This window comes from Physeter macrocephalus, unplaced genomic scaffold, assembly GCF_002837175.3.
Source record: "Physeter macrocephalus isolate SW-GA unplaced genomic scaffold, ASM283717v5 random_670, whole genome shotgun sequence".
Lineage (NCBI taxonomy): Eukaryota > Metazoa > Chordata > Mammalia > Artiodactyla > Physeteridae > Physeter > Physeter macrocephalus.
The window spans coordinates 1-20,962 of NW_021145887.1; the positions used below are offsets into that span (position 1 = coordinate 1).

The 20,962-nt window shown below is 53.2% G+C and overlaps 3 protein-coding genes across 3 annotated transcripts in view; 2 read left to right on the plus strand and 1 right to left on the minus strand.

Moving 5' to 3' along the window:
- Positions 1–6: 6 nt before the first annotated feature.
- Positions 7–8,637, plus strand: LOC102994802 (MICAL-like protein 1; the record flags this gene model as incomplete). Its single annotated transcript, XM_055083167.1, has 7 exons — positions 7–120; positions 742–868; positions 1,003–1,093; positions 1,240–1,313; positions 4,034–4,148; positions 4,319–4,365; positions 5,417–8,637. Coding segments are annotated over 7 exons (690 nt in total), but the record flags the coding sequence as incomplete, so codon positions are not given.
- Positions 8,638–8,852: 215 nt separating this feature from the next.
- Positions 8,853–16,428, minus strand: CUNH22orf23 (chromosome unknown C22orf23 homolog). The gene is made up of 7 exons (XM_007111742.3): positions 16,233–16,428; positions 15,820–15,931; positions 14,548–14,610; positions 10,526–10,708; positions 9,688–9,819; positions 9,389–9,489; positions 8,853–9,198 (listed from the first exon to the last, which is right to left on the minus strand). Exons 2-7 carry the CDS (start codon positions 15,920–15,922, stop codon positions 9,127–9,129), a joined length of 654 nt encoding a protein of 217 aa, XP_007111804.1. The 5' UTR covers positions 15,923–15,931; positions 16,233–16,428; the 3' UTR covers positions 8,853–9,126.
- Positions 16,429–16,465: 37 nt separating this feature from the next.
- The window catches only part of POLR2F (RNA polymerase II, I and III subunit F), an 11,043-nt gene continuing 6,546 nt past the window's right edge, over positions 16,466–20,962 (plus strand). Inside the window, exons 1-2 of the mRNA XM_007111741.2 lie at positions 16,466–16,603; positions 17,924–17,993. Coding sequence (XP_007111803.1) covers positions 16,584–16,603; positions 17,924–17,993 — 90 coding nt within the window. The 5' untranslated portion in view covers positions 16,466–16,583. The remainder of the gene's footprint in view (positions 16,604–17,923; positions 17,994–20,962) is intronic.

The window sequence follows — 20,962 nt, forward strand, 5'->3', positions numbered from 1 at the left end:
AATCCTTTTAACCGGAAGGCATCACCCACGGCGTCCCCAACCGTAAAGAAGGCCACCAAGGGCTCCAAGCCAGCTAGACCGCCTGCCCCAGGACACGGCTTCCCGCTCATCAAACGCAAGGTACAGCTGGGAGCCCCAGACACCTGGCTGCCTGGGCCCGGGCCCCCTCCCTTGGGCGCCTCAGGCTTCCCGTGGGATTCTGCCACAGGATGGGCTGCCTGGGCAGCTTCCCTCAGATGCTGGAGGGGGCATGCTTGGGAGGCCCAGCTGGGAGATTTATTAACTTGCAGCCAGGGGGATTTTGAGCAGATTAGCTGCTCTGACCAAAAGCACTGGGTGATGCATTTAAATTGTTACTAATAATAGTTCAAGGATCAAAGCGTTCACATGACATACTTCTACTTAAACAGCTTAGAGCGTTCTCAGGTTTCTCTCTCTAATAGGGTCACTTTCGCACATTGTGATATATTTTCTGGAGTGGCAGAGGAGGGGAGGAAGTTGCCGAGAGAAGCAGGAGGTTGTATCGCCCTCTGGGCATGCCTGTTAGGCGCTGGGACCAGGAGCATGGCAGGGGCGTGGCTGTCCCTATACCCACCCCTCACCACACCTGGGTGTGGGACGGAGCCAGGGCACAGGGCCTGTGGAGGCCAGTGCTGGCCGGAGAGAAGACGGAAGCTCCTCCTGGCGGCCAACTGGTGGGAGGGCGGGCGGACCTTCAGGTAACTGGGCGCTGTTGGGCAGGTTCAGGCTGACCAGTACATCCCCGAGGAGGACATCCATGGAGAGATGGACACCATCGAGCGCCAGCTGGATACCCTGGAACACCGTGGGGTCCTGCTGGAGGAGAAGCTGCGTGGTGGAGTGAATGGTGCGGGAGCTGCCGGGGGCCTGGCGGGTGGGACTCGGGTAGGGGGAGCCTCTCTTCCAGGGTAGGAGCCGCCTTGGCCCTTTGAGGGTGGGGACTGCCCGCAGCCCTGGCCTCAGTGGGCATCTGGTTTGCAGAGGGCCGTGAGGATGACATGCTGGTGGACTGGTTCAAGCTCATCCACGAGAAGCATCTGCTGGTTCGGCGGGAGTCCGAGCTCATCTATGTGTGAGTCCTTGCTCCCCTTGGCTCCTGGCTCCTCTCCCCAGGATGCACAGAGCTTAGGACTGGGAATCTTCACCTTCTTCCCTTATCAGTGACAGCACAGGGCAGGCAGCCGCAGAACCAACAGTCACTTTATTCCCACCTTCCAGCTTCAAGCAGCAGAACCTGGAGCAGCGCCAGGCCGACGTGGAGTATGAGCTCCGGTGCCTTCTCAACAAGCCAGGTGGGTGTGGCCACACCCACTCCCCAGACACCCGCCCTGGGGCCTGGTGACAAGGAGCAGTGGGCTGGGGAGTGGGCAGACCGGGCCCTGATGGGGAGGCACAGGCAGAGTCTGGGAACAGGGCAGGAGGTGCTGTCTGGGTCATAACAGGTGAAAAACAAGCTCAAGCCAAGATGGGAGAGGGAACAGCATGGCCAGTGTGGGGCTGTGACATCTGTGGTGTTGGGACGACAGGCCTGCAGAGAACACCAAGACCAGGAGCAGACTGGCTTGTTTTTTGTGTTTTTTTTATAAAGTTTTTTTTAAAAATATTTTTTTATTTTTTAAAATTTTATTTATTTTTGGCTGCATTGGGTCTTTGTTGTCGCGTGTGGACTTTCTCTATTTGTGGCGAGCAGGGGCTACTCTTCGTTGTGGCGCACAGGCTTCTCACCGCGGTGGCTTCTCTTGTTGTGGAGCAAGGGCTCTAGGCGCGCAGGCTTCAGTAGTTGCAGCACTCGGGCTCAGTAGTTGTGGTGCACGGACAGGCTTAGTTGCTCCGAAGCATGTGGGATCTTCCCGGACCAGGGATCCAACCCGTGTCCCCTGCATTGGCAGGCGGATTCTTAACCACTGTGCCACCAGGGAAGTCTCGACTGGCTTGTTTTGGTACCCTCCTCTCCTGGAAGGTGTGGGTGGGCTCCTGGCGGGGAGGGGTCAGGCTCCAGGGCCCAGGGCTGCCTTGCTGAGCGAGGGAGAGCAGGTACCTGTCCAGAGGCAGCTCTGGGCTCATGGCCGTTAGGCCAGAGCATGGCAGGGCTCTGCTGGCAGGGGGAGGGCCGGTGGAAGTACCCCTGCACAGCGTGGCTCAGGGTGACTCTGGGAGGGAGGGATGGGATGTGCTGAGAATGGAGGGGGGCAACGGGAGGATTGGGTGTGGAGTCGCACAGTCCTGTGTTCTGCCGCTAACTTGCTGGGTGCCCTTAGGCAGCTTCCTTAGCCCCACCGAGCCTCAATGGCTTCATGTGTAAGACAGGGATGAAGGTGCCCACCTGGGAGGGTATTCTAAGGCCCAGGAGCCGGTGGATGTGGAAACACTCTGTGCCCTATGAGGGGCTGATGGCTGATGGTTATTATGTAGCTGAGTTGGGGTCTGGCCATGACGTGGGGTGAGCATAGCTGTGGGCCGAGAGAGACCACAGGACTGTGGAGTGTCCAGAGGCTGGAGCCAGGGCCTTTGACCACTTCTTCTGGCCCAGGTGGTAGGAATCGTTGTTCCCATTTAACAGATGAGGAAGTGAAGAGCCAGAGAGGCTGAGAGTCTTGCACATTGGTGGTGGAGCTGGGCTTCTAGCCATGTCTCTGACTTGGGCATGTCCCTGCACACGCAGCCCCTCCTGCTGGCTGGGACAGTGGCCCTGCTTTTCCACTGACCAGGGAACTTGGGAGGCTGGATGTGACCCAGAGGCAGGAGTGTCCCTGAGGAAGTCACAGAATGTCCCAGCTCTTTGCTGCCGCCTATGAACCACTCCCAGATCTCTGGAGGCTGGGGCGTGGCCGCCACTCAGCGGAAGCCGCAGCGACACCTTGTGGCCTAAATGGGGACAGCACCTCTGTACCCCAGGCCAGCCTGGCCCTGGGCTTTTTGTTTTGCTTCTCCAGTCCTCTCTGTGGTGGCAACGCATCGGGGCTTGTCATCCTGTCCTGGTTGTTGCCTTTGGAGGGTGAGACTGGTTTATAAGCCCCCAGGTGGGCTGGCTATCCATAAGACACCGTAAGGGCTGTAGGTTGGATCAAAGCATTCCAAGGCTGGCCCGGTACAAGCACTGGCTCCACCCTTGCTGTGTGACACTGGTCAGGGACTTAACTTCCGCAAGCCTCGGTTTTCCCACACGTAGGTTGGGGACATAACTTACCCAGGCCCCAGATTTGGGAAGCAGCAGAGTAGGATTTGAACTGGGATGGTGACTCTGAAACCCACGTTGTCCCCAGAACTATGCTGGGTCAACGGTTCCAGTTTGGGCAAGAGGAGGTGGTAGGGGCAGATGTTGTGGAGGGAAGGTCAGGTGTGGGCATCCCTCCCCTGGGAGCCTGTGGGCTGGGTGAGAGGAGTACCAAGGTGTAGGTGGGCCTCTGAGGGTGGTTCCGTAGGATGGCTCAGGTTCTTGAGAGGAGGCTGGAGGGGCGGCAGGTGTCTGAGACATCAGGGACACCTCCTGGCAGGGCTCCCTGCCCCCAGGGACCCCTCTAGTCCACCCTCCTTCATGGCATTAGATGAATGTCCCAATATGCCCCTTGGGTCACATTGCTTCTCTTGCATGAGGACCCCTGGGGTTCCCTGTTATCTCCCCACCCCTGCCCCACTCTGGCCAGCTCGCCGTTGGAGGCTCTCAGCAGGCCCAGCCTGAATCCTTCCCCCAAGAAACCACCTAGTGAACATTTGTTCAATGAGTGCGTGAACGTAGCAGGAAACTCTTTGGCACGTGCTGTTCTCTGTTCTCAGAACACGTATCGTGCTGGACCTCCCGGAGCCCCCTTGGAGAGTTTTTTTGGTAGGCAGCCTGGTATCCTTGGTCTCTCCTATGACAACCTTCATTTTTCCAAAAATTTGTAATCCCCACCCATCTGGGCCCCCTCCCTCAGAGTGTCCAGCGTGGGGCTGGTCCGCAGCCACCCTTAGCACTTAGGCGTCAGTTCCTCGCTTCCTGGGACTCATGTCCCCAACTTTTCTCCTTGGGCAGAAAAGGACTGGACAGAGGAGGACCGGGGCCGAGAGAAGGTGCTGATGCAGGAGCTCGTGACCCTCATCGAGCAGCGCAACGCCATCGTCAACTGCCTAGATGAGGACCGGCAGAGGTGACGTGGCTGGGGGAGGGGTTCCCCGGGGCTTCCTGGGGGCGGGGCCCTCACTGCCAGTCATCCCAGCGCCATTTGCTCAGCCTGCGTGGACTTGGAGTCTGGAGGGGCCTGAGAGATTACCTTGTCCTTCCTCCCGTGGGACACTCAGCTTCCCTTTCTCATTTCAGGGAGGAAGAGGAAGATAAGATGTTGGAAGCCATGATCAAGAAGAAAGGTGGGGCCCCTCCTGGGGCTCTGGCCCACTTGAACTCCTGGAGGGTGGGGGGTAGGTTGAACAGAGGGTTGGAGTGGGCGCTACAGGGACGGTGTGTGCGAACTCCTAGCCCGTTTTGCCAAGAAGGCCGCGTGTAGCAAGGCAGGTCAGCCTATGGCCGGCCAGGAGAGTGGGTGTGGGATGCCCTGGTGCCCACGGGAGGACGGTGGCGTGTGGGAGCATTTCCCAGGGCGCGTCTGCCTTAAACTGTGCTTTCCTCCTTGAGATCTGCAGCTGGTCTAGGAGGGGTCTGTGGGACCACACAGCAGGCCCTCCCGCAGATACGATAGTGCCTAGAATGGTTAAGAGGGCACCGGACTGGGAGGCACAAGCCCTGGGCCTGATCTCGGTTCCACCAGTGACTCATTTTGTGGCCTTGCGGTTAAGTCTGGGCTCCAGTTAGACTGGATTCCAGCCCCAGCTCCGGCACTTCCCAGCTGGGTGGCTTTGAGCCAGCCACTTCACCCCTCTAGGCCTCGCTCTCCTTGTCCGTGGAATGGGTGTGATGGAGGCACCCACCTCCCAGGCGTGTGCTGAGGATGACTGAGGTAATGTGTATAAAGCACTTAGTCCAGGGCCTGGCACCGGCAAAAGGCTCGGTTGGTGTTAGTCTGTTTCAAAACTCACATTTTCCTCGTCCATAATAAGTTAGGGGCAGGGCCAGATGATTTCTGAGGTCTCTTCTACCTCTGACGGTCAGTGTTCGTGTTGTAACCCACAGGCCTGTGAGCGCCAGCCTAGGGGAACCAAGCCTTTTAGAGGTGAATGTCTGCCACGCTGTAGGGCTCCCCCATTGCTTTCACGGGTGCTCGTCTCCCGATCCCTGCCGAAACACTGGGAAGGGGTAGGGTCCCATCCTAGAGACGAAGAACCGGAGGCTCAGAAAGGTGAAGGGGCGTGCCCACAGTTCCAGGAGAGGTGGTAGCGGTGGGCTGAGCCTGTTGGCCGGCGCTCCTAGGCCATCACCACCACCCCCGGCCTGCCCCGATCGACTCCCCTCTCCCTTCTGCAGAGTTCCAGAAGGAGGCTGAACCCGAGGGCAAGAAGAAGGGGAAGTTCAAGACCATGAAGGTGCTGAAGCTGCTAGGAAACAAGCGTGATACCAAGAGCAAGTCCCCGGGAGACAAGAGCTAACGGCGCGGGCTGCCAGCTGGGGACTCCACCGCTCCTGGCTCGGCCGCTGGGCTGTGCTCTGCCAGGGATGCCCAGCTTCCCTTCAGGATCCGTCGAGGGGAAAGATGACTTAAGGGGAGGGAGCCTCTGGGTGATGGCCTCTCCCTCCTCAGGGTCCTCTGGCTGGTCTGGGCCAAAGAGTTTTCTTCCCTCTCCTCTGAGCCACCGGCAGCTGCGCCTCAGCCCTGCGCAGCCTGCTTGTGCTGACCCCAGATGCTGTGACTGACCCCGGGAGCGAGCCGGCTCGTGGGTCCGGGGAGCGGCCGCAGCCGAGCACCCCGCCCCTCGTCGCACCCAGCACCTGGCCTGCCGCGCCGGCAGCTCCGTGGTCCCTCTTCCCTTCTGTAGCACGTGCAGGGGAGCCTTACCTGTCAGAGCCTTTGGGGCTTTCTGCCCACGAGGTCGGCCCGGGGTGGGCCTCTGGCCTGGGTCTCCCGCCCCTGCCCTGCTTCTGAGTCCCTGTCTTCCTTTCGGTGCAGGCGGCCCTGACTCTCTTTCTCCTCACTCAGGACCTCTATTTATGAAGTCTCTTAATTAAGTTCGAGGTAGTTACTGTGTCCTTAGACACGAATGGGCCTGGACGGATCCCTCCCTCTGTTCCTCAGAGTTCTAGGAGCTTCCCTCATCTGCCCTCATTCTGTAGGAGGTCTCCTGTCCAGGACACCGTGCTGGGGTGGGCGGGAGCCAAGCGCTGAGCCCCCGCGGGGAGGGTCGCGGGGAGGCAGGCCCCAGCTGCAGTTCTGGCCTCTGCCCTGCAGCCAGCTCAGCGCAGGCGGGGCTGCTGCCATAGGTGCTAACCCTGGTCCTTCACCACGCTGCAGCCGGCCCCTCCTTTAGGCTCTCCCCGCCACCCCAGGCCTGGGGCGCAGTGGGCCCACTCGCCAGCCTGTCTTCTCACACTCGTCTGTTGTCTGTTCTCTCCCGACTTGCTGCTGCCGGAGGACTCGTGGTCACTCAGCCCCTGGGACGGCTGTGGGAGCGGAGGAGCCGATGGGGACCACCACCTTCCCCCCAGGGGGTGTGCCCAGCAGCTCTTGGTCAAAGCACCGTTGCTGTAAGCGATTTCCGGGGTGCCTCTAGGGCCCCCTTCCCTCAGCACACCTATGGCGAGAGGTCGCACTGTATTAATTTGAGAGGGTTTTTCTCACCGACAGTAAATGGAGACCACCTCAGTCGCCAGTGCCCTGCAGCCTCGAGGCACCTTCCCCTCGCCAGGCCTGCCTTCTTCCCCGCCTCTGCCAGGCCTCGAGGCCGGCACCTCTGCTTGCCCAGGGGGGCGTGGAGGGGCTGTCCACCGCCGGGGGCCCCGGCCCCCACTGCCTGCCTCTCGGGCAGGACCCCTTCCTCTGCAGGGACAGGTGGCTCCCGTGCCTGTGCAGCCCCCGGCCACCCACTTCCTGACATGCCTGTTGACCTGCAGCTGGGGTCACCAACCCCAGCGGCCGGTGACACACGTGAACCGGGCTGGGGGTGTCCTGAGGGACGGCCCCAACACCCGGGTGGTGGGGACTGGGGTGAATGGGGGTGGGCATGCCGCAACTAGAGGGGAAGTTCTCCCTCATTTAAGTCAACTGTAGCCTGTGGGATGTGGGCCCAGTGGGGCCAGATCTTTCCATTTTTCAAGAGAAACTGGAAATCCAGATGGTGCGTGTGTGTGATTTGTAAATGTTGGCAACTGATCCGAATTTAAATCAAGGGTAGGCTGCTGTGGTGTCACGGGTGGGCTGACTTTGTCCTGGGCTCTCGGGTTCGCTGCCCCTGGGCCACGTGCTGGGCCCTTCGAGGTGGAGGATGGCTGTCCTCGTCATGTTGCACCCTTGGCCCTCAGGTTCTGGAGGGTTCGTGGATACAGGCTTCTCATGGAATGTTCCAGAGCCCAGCCCTTGATCTGGTCCTGTCTGTTTAGTTGTTTGAGGCTGCAGGGCCATGTTTATTCTGCAAACCCAGACTTGGGTCATGGGGCCTGAGAGGATTATATGAATCCCTCCAAGTGGGATGGTTGGTTGAAATTTCTGAAATACTTTGATTTGTGGGGACAGGAAAATGACAGAATACTGGAGACCATAAGGCTTGTGGTTGCCAAGACATGGGGACTGCCGTGTGCTGTGCGCCAGGCCTGGGGCGCTGCTCCTGTGGGCGGATGTCTCCTCAGCAGCCCTTTGATGCAGGCCGCACAGGCGAGCCGTCGGAGATGAGGCCGCCGGGCTCAGACCGCACGGGCTGGGAGTGGACTTCCAAAGCAGGGCCCCTTCAGTCTGGGTCCCTCCCACCCCTTTGGGTTTCTTTCTATGGGCTGTGCGTTTGGTGGAAAGACAGAAAGCTAACTTGTAATCCTGAGTAGGCTACTTGCTAGTTAAATGACTCTGGTCATAGCATCTTGGTGAGCCCCGGTTTTCACATAGGGATAATGAACCATCACAGGCATTTACTGAGTGAATCAGCCGAGAGTGGCACCGGCACCTACCGTAGCGCCCGGCCGTGGGGTGCTCCAGGAGCCTTCATTCCATTTTCACTTGAAATACGCAAAACAGCTAGAAACCAACTGGGCTTGAAAAATTCTAACTCCTTGAACAAATAAGGTTTATCCCTCTGAAAACAAAATGGTGTGCGTAATGACCTACGTTAAATGTGTTTTATTAGCCTGTTAATCATAGTGGGTAAATATTTGCCCAAAGCTGTAAGAAATCAAATAAGTAGGTCCTAAGACAGGTAGGAAGAAAGGAATCATATTCATTAGTAAGTTCAGAAAACCTAATGTGCCGGACACAGGGACACGCAGTGGGTGAGGCCGTGAGGCCGGACACAGGGACACGCAGAAGGGAGCCCAGTGGATGCCCTTAGACACACACCCAAGATGGTGAGACCTGGATCCTTGCTTTCACTGTGTGTGGGGCTCTTTCCCCAAGAAAAGACTCGTTTGTGTGTGTGTGTGTGTGTGTGTGTGTGTGTGTGTGTGTGTGTGTGTGTCTGTATCTGTGACTGGTCTCAGAGGCTCAGCTGACCGGGGATCCCTGGGCAGAGTCTCAAGGAGAATCAGCTCATTTTCTGAGACGCGGTCCATTTTCTAGGGTGCTGTCTATGTCCAGGGTACCCTAGGTGGGGGCAGTGCTATACAACCATTTACATGGCTGAAGGCCAGGGTGGGTGGGCTGACCTGGGGATGACCCTGCTTGGCAAGGGGGTGGGCTCCAGTGGTGGAGGTTGGATTCCCCTGCTCCCCTCAGGAGGCAGATTAAGGGGTGGCACGAGCCTTCCCAAGTTCCTTGTGTGTGTGTGTGTGTGTGTGTGTCTGTATCTGTGACTGGTCTCAGAGGCTCAGCTGACCGGGGATCCCTGGGCAGAGTCTCAAGGAGAATCAGCTCATTTTCTGAGACGTGGTCCATTTTCTAGGGTACTATGTCCAGGGTGCCCTAGGTGGGGGCAGTGCTATACAACCATTTACACGGCTGAAGGCCGGGGTGGGTGGGCTGACCTGGGGGTGACCCTGCTTTGCAAGGGGGTGGGCTCCAATGGTAGAGGTTGGGCTCCCCCAACCCCTCCAGAGGCAGATTAAGTGGTGGCAAGAGCCTTCCTAAGTTCCTCACTCCTCTTGTGGTCAAGGTCTTCCATTTCCTGTAGTTTCTGCAGAGGGCATCGGGGAAAGCTGGGGATCAGGGAAGGAACTCCAGGAGCCCCCACAGATGGGAGGCTAGAGCCGGACTCCCGAAACGGCCGCAGCTGACCCTTTATTCCTGCTCACATCTCGTCCTCCACACTCACAGGGGTGCATCGCCCCCTCCCCCCCCCTCCATTTCCCTGTTGCTTCTCCTACCTGGGAGATTTCAGTAAGGATGATCCCTCGGTACTGTCTGCCCTGCCCTAGGGCCTCCATGTCAGCCAGGAATTCTTTCCTCTCCTGGATTTCCTTTACCACTGGAAAGGGAAAGGGCCGTCAGTGTACAGGGCAACGGGGGCCCTCAGGCTCCCAGGAGGGATGGCAGGGACGGCAGGTTGCTTCTCTTGGGAACAGGAAGCAGTTCTGCGGTCAGTTTCTCACTCGTTGCCCCTCAGGGATTTCCCCCTCCACACACACTCCCCTCCCCAGCGTTAACTGGCCCATCAGGGGCTCACGTTCTTCAAACCGGTCCAGCTCAGGGGCTGGGTTCTCCTGTCGCACGGGAGGGGGCTTTCTTTTCCGTTCCGCTGGCTCCTTCCCGGTGGCAAAAATATTTTGGAGTCTTCGCTTCTCCTTCTCCAGATCTCCTGTTGGGCCCGGACACGGCCTAGTTAAGGCGTGAAGAGCACCCCCATTCATGGTCCGTGTTCCCAGTTGGGCACGCTCGCTCCAGGGTAACATGGGTAGGGCTTCTGCCAACCCAGCACCTTCTACCCTGGGTGCCCCTGAGCTGGTCATGTCATGACAGGCAGGAAGGGGTTGAAAGAACCCACAAGAGAGCTTCGTCAAAACCCACACGTTGCCTGGGTGCAGAGCGAGGCTAAGAAAACTCAGTGACTGCTGCGGTGCAGCTGGGATGGGGAGGCTGCGTGGAGCTGTCAGAGGGGCTATAGCCCAAGAGCCATGTCAGGTGCCAAGTAGAAACGGGTTGCGGGGAACGACTCCCTGAAATAGGCTGGAGCGCAGAGGAGCCCTGGCTTCCAGGCACCGTGTGAGCTTGAGAGAGCAGTGGCCGTGATGGCTGACCGCCAAACATTCATCAGAGATGGGCAGAAACCAGTTAATTGTTAAAGAGCGTTCTGGAAAAATGTATGAAAACCAACACCTGCCTGGTTTCCCGTGCACCCTGAATGACCCCAAGCTAACATGTACTGAGGTTCAAGAGCATCGGTATAAACAACGTGAGAATTTGATTAGCTGCCTGCTCAGCGCTCTGCGGGCTGCAAGTCTCCCTGCCCTCTACCCCCTCGGAGGGAGGTAGAAGAGGGACTCTAGCGGAGGCCCCTCACTTACGGGTGGCTTGAGGCTTGAACTGCTCCCGGCTGTAGGCCCCGTTGGCTTGGCACATGCTGGCAGGCCGGAGGTGGGACCGGACGGCCAGGATGGGAGGCAAGTAGATGGCTGAGGCCAGCTGCTTGGAAGGCAACACCCTCTGGCTGGAGGTTGGGCTGCACTGTAGGGGGAGAGTGTCTCCTCCTGGGGAAGGAAGGGTCAGGGTTGGGGGGCCCTCCTGGCTTTTTTTTTTTTAATTTATTAAAGTGGTCCCTACCTGTTATAACAAGTCAAACAGTACAGAAGGGGCTTCCCTTCTCCCCTCCGAGCCCACCTCTACAACAAGCCATGGTAACAATTTGGTGGTCTCAGCCCATTCTTTTTGATGCTTACATAAACATGTTCAAAGATACGTGTGCATATATAAGATTCATGTTTCAAACACTGGATCATACTGTATTCTATTCAGTAATAGACTCTTAACAGTCTATCATGGACATCTTTCCAGATCACTCCATTTATATATATAACTTATTTTTTATAGCTGTATACTAGTCCTTAGAATGGAAACATTATTTATTCAATGAGTCTCCTAGTTTCAGAAATTCAGGCAATTTCCAGTTTTTTTTTTTAACTATTTCAAACAATGATGTAATAAACATTCTTGTACATCAAGCCTTTGTCCCGGTGCTTTTGTTTCTATAGATGGATTCCTAAAACCTGCTTGGTCCATGGGCAGGGAGGGATGGTTTGGATGGTGCTAGACCCCAATTCCTCCTACCGTCCATCCCCACTGCCTTGACCCAGATCTGGGGCTCCTCCCCAAGGCCAGCCAAATGTGTCACCTCCTACCTGGTTGACTGGCCCCTCCTCTCAATTGCCTTAAAGCCCAGCTCAGCACAGTCCCCAGCCACCGTTTTGATCTGGCCCCTGTCTACCTCCCTTACATTTCCAGCCTTCTTCTATCATCCACCTGGCAAATAAGTATTGAGCGTGTACTCTGTGCCAGGCCCAAGGCACTGGGGGTAAAGTGTAAGTAAGATGAAGCCCTGCCCTCATGGCACTTACGTCTGGGGTGTAGACGATGATAAAACAAGTAAAATATATAGTACGTTAGATGGTGATGGTGACAGTACAGCGATGGAGCACACGGTGTGTCAGAGCAGGATTTACAATTATAAATAGGGTAGGGCTTCCCTGGTGGCGCAGCGGTTGAGAATCTGCCTGCCAGTGCAGGGAACACAGGTTCGAGCCCTGGTCTGGGAAGATCCCACATGCCGCGGAGCAGCTGGGCCCGTGAGCCACAATTACTGAGCCTGCGCGTCTGGAGCCTGTGCTCTGCAACAAGAGAGGCCGCGATAGAGAGAGGCCCGCGCACCGCTATGAAGGGTGGCCCCCGCTTGCCACACAACTAGAGAAAGCCCTCACACAGAAATGAAGACCCAACACAGCCATAAATAAATAAATAAATTTAAAAATAAATAAATAAATAAATAAATAAATAGGGTAGCCAGGGAAGGCCTCACGGAGACAGAGACATTTGAGAAAAGACCCCAAAGTGGTAAGAGGCCAGCCCTGCAGGTATTTCAGGGAAGAGCATTCCAGGCAGAGGGAACGGCAAGAGTAAAGGACCTGAGGTGGGAATGTGCCTGGAGTGTCTGAGGAACAGCCAGGAGGTTAGGGTGCCAGGAGTGGACTGAGCAAGGGGTGGGGTGTAGTGGGAATAGAGGTCAGAGGTCACAGAGGGCAAGAGACATACCGGGCCTCGTAGGCCTCTGGAAAGACTGGCTTTTACTGTGTGCGAGGTGAGAAGCCATCGGAGGGTTCTGAGCAGAGGAGTGACATGAGCCCTTTAGCTGCCCTTGAAAATAACAGCGTTGGGACTTCCCTGGCTTCCCAGCGGTTAGGGCTCTGCACTTCCACTGCAGGGGCCATGGGTTCAATCCCTGGTCCAGGAACTAATATCCCACAAGCTGCGCGGCACAGCCAAAAAAAAAAAAAAAATACAGCGTTGGGGGTCGAGGGTACAGGTAGTCACAGTCAGGATATGGTTTGAAGGTCAAGCAGACAGGACTGCTGATGGGTTGGATGTGGGCTCTGGGAGAAAGAGAGAGGAGACAGGATATCTCTGAGGTGTCTGCCCTGAGGAACCGAAGGATAGAGCTGCCATTATTCCCCACTACCCTTCCCTTCTCACGCCCTCTACCTAGGGCCACACCATGGTTTATCTTTCATCTCTGCAGAGATGCTGTGCTTTCTAGAATGTTCCTCCTACTCTCTCTGCTATTTCTACCTGTCCAGTACCAAATGCTACCTCTTCCTTTGGCTCAGTCTCAGCAAATAATTATGGCCCAAGTAATTCTGGGAGTTCAGGTGAAGGAGAGGAATTTGTGGCTTGCAACAGAATTTGAACTAAGCCTCAAACCGACAAGTAGGACTTGGTTAAGAAGAGAGGAATAGGGCTTCCCTGGTGGCACAGTGGTTAAGAATCCGTCTGCCAATGCAGGGGACACCGGTTCGAGCCCTGGTCCGGGAAGATCCCACATGCTGCGGAGCAAGTAAGCCTGTGCGCCACAACTACTGAGCCTGCGATCTAGAGCCCGCGAGCCACAACTACTGAGGCCACGTGCCACAACTACTGAAGCCTGTGTGCCTAGAGCCTGTGCTCTGCAACAAGAGAAGCCACGGCAATGAGAAGCCCGTGCACCACAAGGAAGAGTAGCCCCCGCTCGCCGCAACTAGAGAAAGCCCACACACAGCAATGAAGACCCGATGCAGACAAAAATAAATAAGATAAATTAAAAGAAAAAAAAAGAAGAGAGGAATAGAGAGATGATTCTAGGAGAAGAAACCAGACTCAACACCAATGCTTGGAGGCAATATTTTAAAGAAAAACCTTTTAAGGAGAACAAAACTGCCAGGCAAACCGGTGACTTGTGTTGCCCTAACCACTAATGCAATTAGTCCTTCAACTAATATTGAGCGCCTAGGAGCCAAGGTACCATGGTGAACAAGGCAGACCCAGTCCTTGGTCTCTTGGTATTTACTTTTAGTGGAATTTCTAGCATATTCTCTTTGTAGTCATGTTATAGGGGACCCCAAATGATTAGTAGATTGCTGAGTATGGAGATTGAGTTATGTGACTCGGCTGTGTTGTGGTGCTAGGCAATGGCAGCCTGAGTTGTCCTTGTCTACAATGAGCAAAGAGATCTGACTTCTGAACTGGTCTGACGGAGCCTCCCTCCCTCTGCCAGTGCTGGGCAGGCACTGTCAATATTTGTCTCTCTGACTTTCCCATCCCTATGCCTCTGTGGTTGACCAGATGCCTCCTGATAGGTACCTTCTTTCTCGAGAGACAGCAATAGCTATTGGTAGATTCAAGTGAAATTTGGCAGGTTTGGACCTTCTGGCATCCTCCTAAAGGTAACTTTACAGATCTCTGTTCTGATCCACTACATGTTGATTCAGTTAAATCTCAGAAAGCAAGGTTGTTTTTAAGATCTTAGAGAGCACCTTGTTATTGTGCCCATGTACATTCACTTTTGTTTTCCTTAAAAATAAATAATACAATGTGTGGTCAGAGGTGAGCTGAGGAAAGGTTTTGCATATTTTTCCTAAGTTGGAAGCCTGCCAGTAATCTTGTTCCTGCCAGCTAAGCTATGAATGAATAAAACTATGAATGAGACACACACAGTCCTCTCCTCTGGAGGGCTCGTATGGTATGTGTGTAAGAGGGCAGGATTAGTTTGTAGACTTGACAGCGTTCAGAGTATTTGGCTGGGCAAGAAGTCTCGAATGGGCTGTGATCTGTTGGGAAGGTTGGCTGGAGCCAGACTGCAGGAGGGGCTCATGTGCCGTGACCCATGTCTGGGGAAGAAGCAAAGACCCTGCAAAGTCAGTTCCCCAGGAGCAAGAGTCAGAAATACTATTCAATTTTTTTTTTCTCTTTTAAAATGAGGTCCCCTACTCCTTAATATGGAGAAGCCTGAAAAATGTGGCCCAGAATCCCTCTGTCCTGGAAGCTTCTGCAGATGGCCTCTTACGTTTCATGGTGTCCATGATGTGGCGCCGTTGGAAGTTTGTCAGTTTGGATTCCTTCATCATCACTGCAGGACAAAGCACTTCAGTGAGGCCTCCTGAGCTGCAAGCCTCAGATGCCTTCATCTCACCCCACTGAAATTTAACACTGTATCACCTCCTGCCCCCATTCAGCACCTGAGTACTTGGCCGCCCCCGCACTGCGGCTTGTGGGATCTTAGTTTCCGGAACAGGGATTGAACCCAGGCCCCTGGCAGTGAAAGCACCGAGTCCTAACCACTGGACCGCCAGGGAATTCCCTTCCTTTCCTGCTTTGGTTTTTTTCTATAGCACTCATCACTACCTAAGTTCTAGGTACCTTACTTATTATTTGTTACCTTCCTACTAGAATATTAGCTCCATGGGACCAAGAATTTTTGCTTGTTTTTTTTTTTTCTTTTTTTTTTTTTGCGGTACGCGGGCCTCTCACTGTTGTGGCCTCTCCCGTTGCGGAGCACAGGCTCCGGACACGCAGGCTCAGCGGCCATGGCTCACGGGCCCAGCCGCTCCGCGGCATGCGGGATCCTCCCTTACTGGGGCACGAACCCACGTCCCCTGCATCGGCAGGCGGACTCTCAACCACTGCGCCACCAGGGAAGCCCGTCTTTTCTTTTCTTTTTTTTTTTTTTTTTAATTGCTGTATTTTCAGCACCTAGGACGACGTCTAAAGCACATAGTGGGCTTAAATTTTTGTTGTTGAGTGAAGGAAGGAATGAATGAACAAGTATTCATTAAGCATGTGCCAGGGGCTGGAGCTACAATTGTAGCTACAAATGTAGCCAAAACAGGCATCCTCTCCTGATGGAGTTCATGAAGTAGAGGGGCAGATGGATGTTAAGTCAACGGGACACACTAGGTATCTGACTACAGGTTGCCAATGAAGGAAATTGACTACTGAGTATCTGACTACTAAGCCCACAAAGGAAAAGGTATTTGGTAGAGTGCTGGCGCCTAACAGTTGGTTGCGCTGTGGTGGTGGGTGGGGAGGAAATAAAGCTTCCCTGGGGAAATTGAAAGTGTGATCTAAGGGACGCAGGGGAGTTGACTACTCTAAAATTCTTAGTTCTTTGACTTTTGGCCACTTCCAAGTTGTAGGACCCCTGAATCTTTCTGAACTCCAGGCTTCTTATATGTAAAATGGAAACAGCAATTGCTAAACCATAAGTCATGCAGGGGAGAACTGAGTTACAGAGGGTAACTGTGACCACCGCTCTTCTTGTGTCCTTTAACGCACTAACCTCTGAGCAGCTCGCAGGTCTCTGGGGTGTAAGTGGCCGGCTTGGGGCAGCGCCAGAACCCTGTTCCTTTGGTCACTGTCTCCACCCTCTCCTGGGAAGCCATGGGAGGGCTCTGAGGAGGGAAAAAAGCAACGACACACCCCCTGTCTCCCAGATCCAACCTCTGCTCCCACAACCCCAACACCACCCATAGTTTGGGAGCAGGGGTCGGGTCGCCAAGAGAATCGTGATGCCGTCTGTGAACATCGCGACAGTGCCCGATCCTCCCACCCCGAACAGATCCACTGGCAGATCCACACGCGAACAGAGTCCTCAACCTGACCTGGCGCCTGTGTCAGAGAAGTCCCCTCGGGAGGAAAGGGGCGTTAGGGTAACCGTGCCCGCTGGGTGACACGCCCAAACGGAAACCTCACCCTAAAGTAAGACCCCGGCTGGGTGGCCCCTCCCCACAGAGAGCGGAGGCTGGGCTCAGCAGATCGTAACCAGGGCTCTGAAGCAGCACCCGCGCCGGGGCGCCGCAGAAATACTTTTGAGATCTCAGCGACTAGAGCCCGCAGCTAGCCTGTCTGGCTACCATGGTAACGCGCACGCGCCACTCGGCACATGCGCACATTTATTGCCCCGCCTGCCTCCCGGAAGTGATTACCTCTAGGTCACGGCGCAGGCGCAGAGTACGCGTGGCGTCGAGGGAGGCGGAGGCGTACAGTTTGCGGGTCTCCGCTCGGCTCTGAGGCGCAGAGCCCGGTAGCTGTGGCGCGGGTGTCATGTCAGACAACGAGGACAAGTGAGTGCGGGAGCGAAGTGACTTTTGCGGAGCCTCTCAAGGGGCGGGTGAAGCGGGAGCCTGGGTCGAAGGAAGTTGAGGAGCCAGGCGTCGGGGGGCAGTGTCTGAGGGGACTGGGGGTGCTGAGGGGGCCCGCGGAGCTGGAGAAAGGTACGGCGGTGAGCCGGAAGCATAGACCCGGCCAGAGCTTGGGCACAGAAAGACCCCGGCTCGAGGGTCCAGAGAGGATCACTGAAAAAGGTATCTTTCAGCAAACTTCCGCTGAGTCGGGCTCTGTGTCAATACCTAATATTGAGGTGTATTAGGTATAGTCTCTGCTCTCCAGGTGGGGTCCCTTTCTAGAAGAGGGGGTAGGCCCATAGATACAATGCGGGGTCGTGTGAATTGCGTAGTAGGTCTGTAGTATAGAAGTAATCCAGAGGAGGGTCTGGGGAGACTTTGAGGTGGTAAAGGTCTGGGAGCAATCCAGTGATTACTCCACCTGCAGTAATCCAGGTGAGAAAAGGTAGTGACTTGTACTAGGGTGATAGTAGTAGAAGTAGTGAGAAGTGGTTTTGAAGTCTGGATTTATTTTGAAGCTAGAGCCCAGGAGATTACCTGACGTGTGGTGTTGGAGAAGAGGTCTATCCTGAAACTAAAGATAGGGGAGTTCTCAGCGTAAGTATATTAGTCAAAGCTGAGAAACAGAGGAGATCATCAGGCGGGTGTCAGTAGATAAGAGGAGATGACTGCGTGTCAGAGCATCCCAACATGGAGTGCTTCGGGGGAAGAGAGGAGAAACCGGCAAAGGACACTGAGAAGGTGTAGCCAGTGAGGTGGGAGGACACCAAGAGCGTGAGGTGTCCTTGCAGTCAAGTGAGGAGAGTGTTTCGAGTGAGAGGGAGTGGTCCTGTGGGCCAACTGACAGATCAGGCTAAATGAGAACAAGACTAGTCCATCACATTTAGCAATGTGGAAAACATTAACACAAACTTCAAAGGACGGTTTGGGTGGAATCACGGAGGTGAAAGTTTTTGGAGTGAGATGATGACAGAATGGGAAGAGAAGAATCGGAACCAGTGAAGATGGACAACTCTTGCAAGAATTTTGCTCCCGAGGGGAGCATGGAAACAGGGCTCTGTGAGGAGGGAGTAGAAAAGTAAGCTCTGTTTGTTTTTTTAGACGAGGAAATCAAATGACTTAATAATTTATTAAGTGATTCACTCATTAAGTAGATATTTATTGAGCGCTTCCTATGCTAGTAACTCAGATGAGACACAGAGCTCTGCCCTCTTTGATTCTACTAAGTGGTGCTCTAACTGGCTTCTTCTTCTTGTACAGTTTTGATGGCGACGACTTTGATGATGTGGAGGAGGATGAAGGGCTAGATGACTTGGAGAATGCCGAGGAGGTCAGTATTTAGCCTTGGGCTCCGCTCTCTGCAGCCCAGGCTGCCGCATAGCCCAGCCAGTGATGACTGACTGAATGCATCTGCCTCCCGTTTGTGGTCAGGGCACCGCCAGTTAGGGTGAGGAGAGATCTAGTCCTGGGTCGTGGAGGAGCCCCTCAGGGTGGGCCTGAAGGCTTTTGTCCACTTGGAGCACAGCGCATGGCTTCTGGGGCAGTTAGCTTACTGACAGTTGAAATATTTCCTTCATTCATTGAGCAAACATGTGTTGAATGTTTATTGCGTACCAGGAGCTCTGCAAGGTGGGGCTACATAAAGAGCAACGGGGAGAGTGACCTGGGGTAAGGCTGGAGAGGTAAGGGCCAAGATCAGGCAGGATTTTGTAGCGTGAAGGTATCGGGAAGCCACTGACAAGTTTTGAGCTGGGGAGCGGCGTGATCCAGTGAGGAATGAATTGGGGAGGAGCAAGGGTAAAAGAGAGCCCAATTAGGGAGCTCTCATAGACCTCCAGGTGAGACCTGTAGCTTGCACTTGGGTGCTGGTAGTGTCGGTGATGGGAAAACGGATGAAAGAGATATTTTGGTGGTTTGGATATGGGGCTGAGAAAGTGGGAGATGACAGGGATGACTCCCATGTTTCTAGCTTGAGCAACTAGGTGAATGAGTTACTAGCGTCATAGATAAAATAGGGCTTTCTGTCCCTTGTGACTGATGGAGGGAGAAGTGCTTTATGTCTCTTGGAGAGAGAGTGATCCCTCGATTTTTTTTTTTTTTTTTTTTTTTTTTTTAAGGCTAGGAAGCTGAAGGCCCTCTTTTGGGATTTCCTGTCTGCCTGGCACTCTGAGGTTATGTGTTCTCTGAGTCAGAAACCTCCTTCTCTATCCTTCTGATCCTTTTCCATCTGTGTCCTATTGATTCTGCCTCCTATATGTGGTTCGGTCCTGTTTTCGTTGCTCCATTCCTAGTGCCTCAGCCTGGTTTGGATCTTTATTGCTTTTCACCCACATTACTGCAGAAATGTGTTGCGGGTTTTCCTGCCTTCAGTCTGCTGTTTGCCTTTCTGCTGCCAGAGTCATCTTTTTCACCTACCCACATGATTGATTACTGTTGGTCTTCCTAAAAGGTCTCTGCTTCTGCCCTTTCCACCTACAGAATATTCTCAACAAAGGATCCAGAGTGATCCTTTGAAATCTTAAGTCACTTTGTCTCTCCTCTGTTCAGAATCTGCATCCAGTGGCTTCTTAGCTCATTCAGAGTAAATGCCAAAAAGATGTACAAGGTCCTCCATGATCCGGCCCCCTGCTCCCTCTGTGACCTTATCTCTTCTCGCTGTCCCTGTCATGCCAGGGAGACCCCAGCTCCGAACCTTTGACTGTGCTATTCACTCTTCCTTTCCCTTAGATATGCACACGACCTGCTCCTCAGCCTCGTCAGGTCTTTGTTAAATGTCACCTCAGTGGGGCCTTCCTGACCATCCTGTTTAAAATTGCCTCATTAACCCTTTCCTCCAACATCACCACCCTGGCACTCCCTGTCTTTTCTCTGTTTTTATACTACACATTGTACTTAACTAATTTTGTTTATTGTTTGTCTCATCTCATTATAATGTAAGTTCTATAGGAGAAAGAATTTTTATCTGTCTTACTGCACTATCCCAAGTGATTAGAATACTATCTGACATGTAGTAAGCACTCAATAAATATTTGTTGACTTAATTCTTTATTATAGAATTTATTCTTCTGCCTATAACCCTGTACACACCTTTTGCTCTAATCATACTCCACAATTAGGTGTCCAAACCTAGTACATTCTCTCCCTCCTCTGTGCCTGTGTGCATACATTTCAGCCTGCCTGGAATGCCCTTTCCTTCCTCGTTAGCTTGGCAGCTCCTACTCATCCTTCTAGACTAGCCCAAGTCTCACCTCTGGACCGTATTCGTAATCCCCAGTATGAGGTAGATGTCTCTCACTTTCTTGTTAAGTTTGTGGCACACTTGCATGCTTTTTTTTTTTCTTGTTAATTTTTTTTTGAAGTGCTTTGATATTCCATTTTATTTATTTAAATACACACGCTCACACACACAATTACAACTCTGTAAATTAGTGAAATGGCACTCATTGGATGAATTAAATTACAACCAGTAAATGAGTGAACAGGAAAGACAAAGAGTTAAAGAAGATATTTGCAAAACATATAACTAAGAAAGTACATCTATACGATGAATTCTTACAAATCAATCATAAAAATGCAGAAAATCCAATACAAAAAGGGGCAAGGGATTTGAACGGGCACATCACAAAAGAGAATATCCAAATAGCTAATAAATATATAAAAAAGATGCTTAACATCATTAGTCATCAGGAAACTGGAAAGTAAAACCACAAGACACCACTCCACACCCACTGGGATGGCTAAAATTAAACTAGACAAAACAAACAGCTTACAGTGACAATACCAAATGAGAAGAAAGATGTGGAGCATTTGGAGCAACATTTATATTATTCTGTCGGAGTGTAAATTGGGCCAGCACTCTGGAAAACTCTATGGAGTTATATACTAAAGGGGAGTGTATATGTATATTCTTTAGGAACCAGTGATCCCGCTCCTGGGTGTATACCCAACACAGATGCATACTTATGTTGACCAAAAGACATGTACAAGAAAATTCATAGCATAATAGCAAAATAGTCCAAATGCTCATTATAATTGAACGATTATATGGATTGTGGTATAGTCCAACAATAAAATCCTAAATGGCTATGAAAATGAACAAAGTACTGGTAGACACAACAGAATGGATAAATCTACAAATGTAACATTGAGTGCAAGAAGCTATACAGAAAACAGTACATAAGGTGTGATTATATCCACAGGAACTTCTTTTTTTTTTTTAATTTTTGAATTTTATTTATTTTTTTATACAGCAGGTTCTTATTAGTCATCAATTTTATACACATCAGTGTATACATGTCA

Coding starts and splice junctions, on each gene's coding strand:
- CUNH22orf23 (XM_007111742.3), bottom strand. CDS start 15,922: ATGGCTTCCCAGGAGAGGGTGGAGACAGTGACCAAAGGAACAGGGTTC. Junction 14,611..15,819: donor GACCTGCGAGCTGCTCAGAG/GTTAGTGCGTTA, acceptor TTTGTCCTGCAG/TGATGATGAAGGAATCCAAA. Junction 9,199..9,388: donor TCCTTACTGAAATCTCCCAG/GTAGGAGAAGCA, acceptor TGCCCTCTGCAG/AAACTACAGGAAATGGAAGA.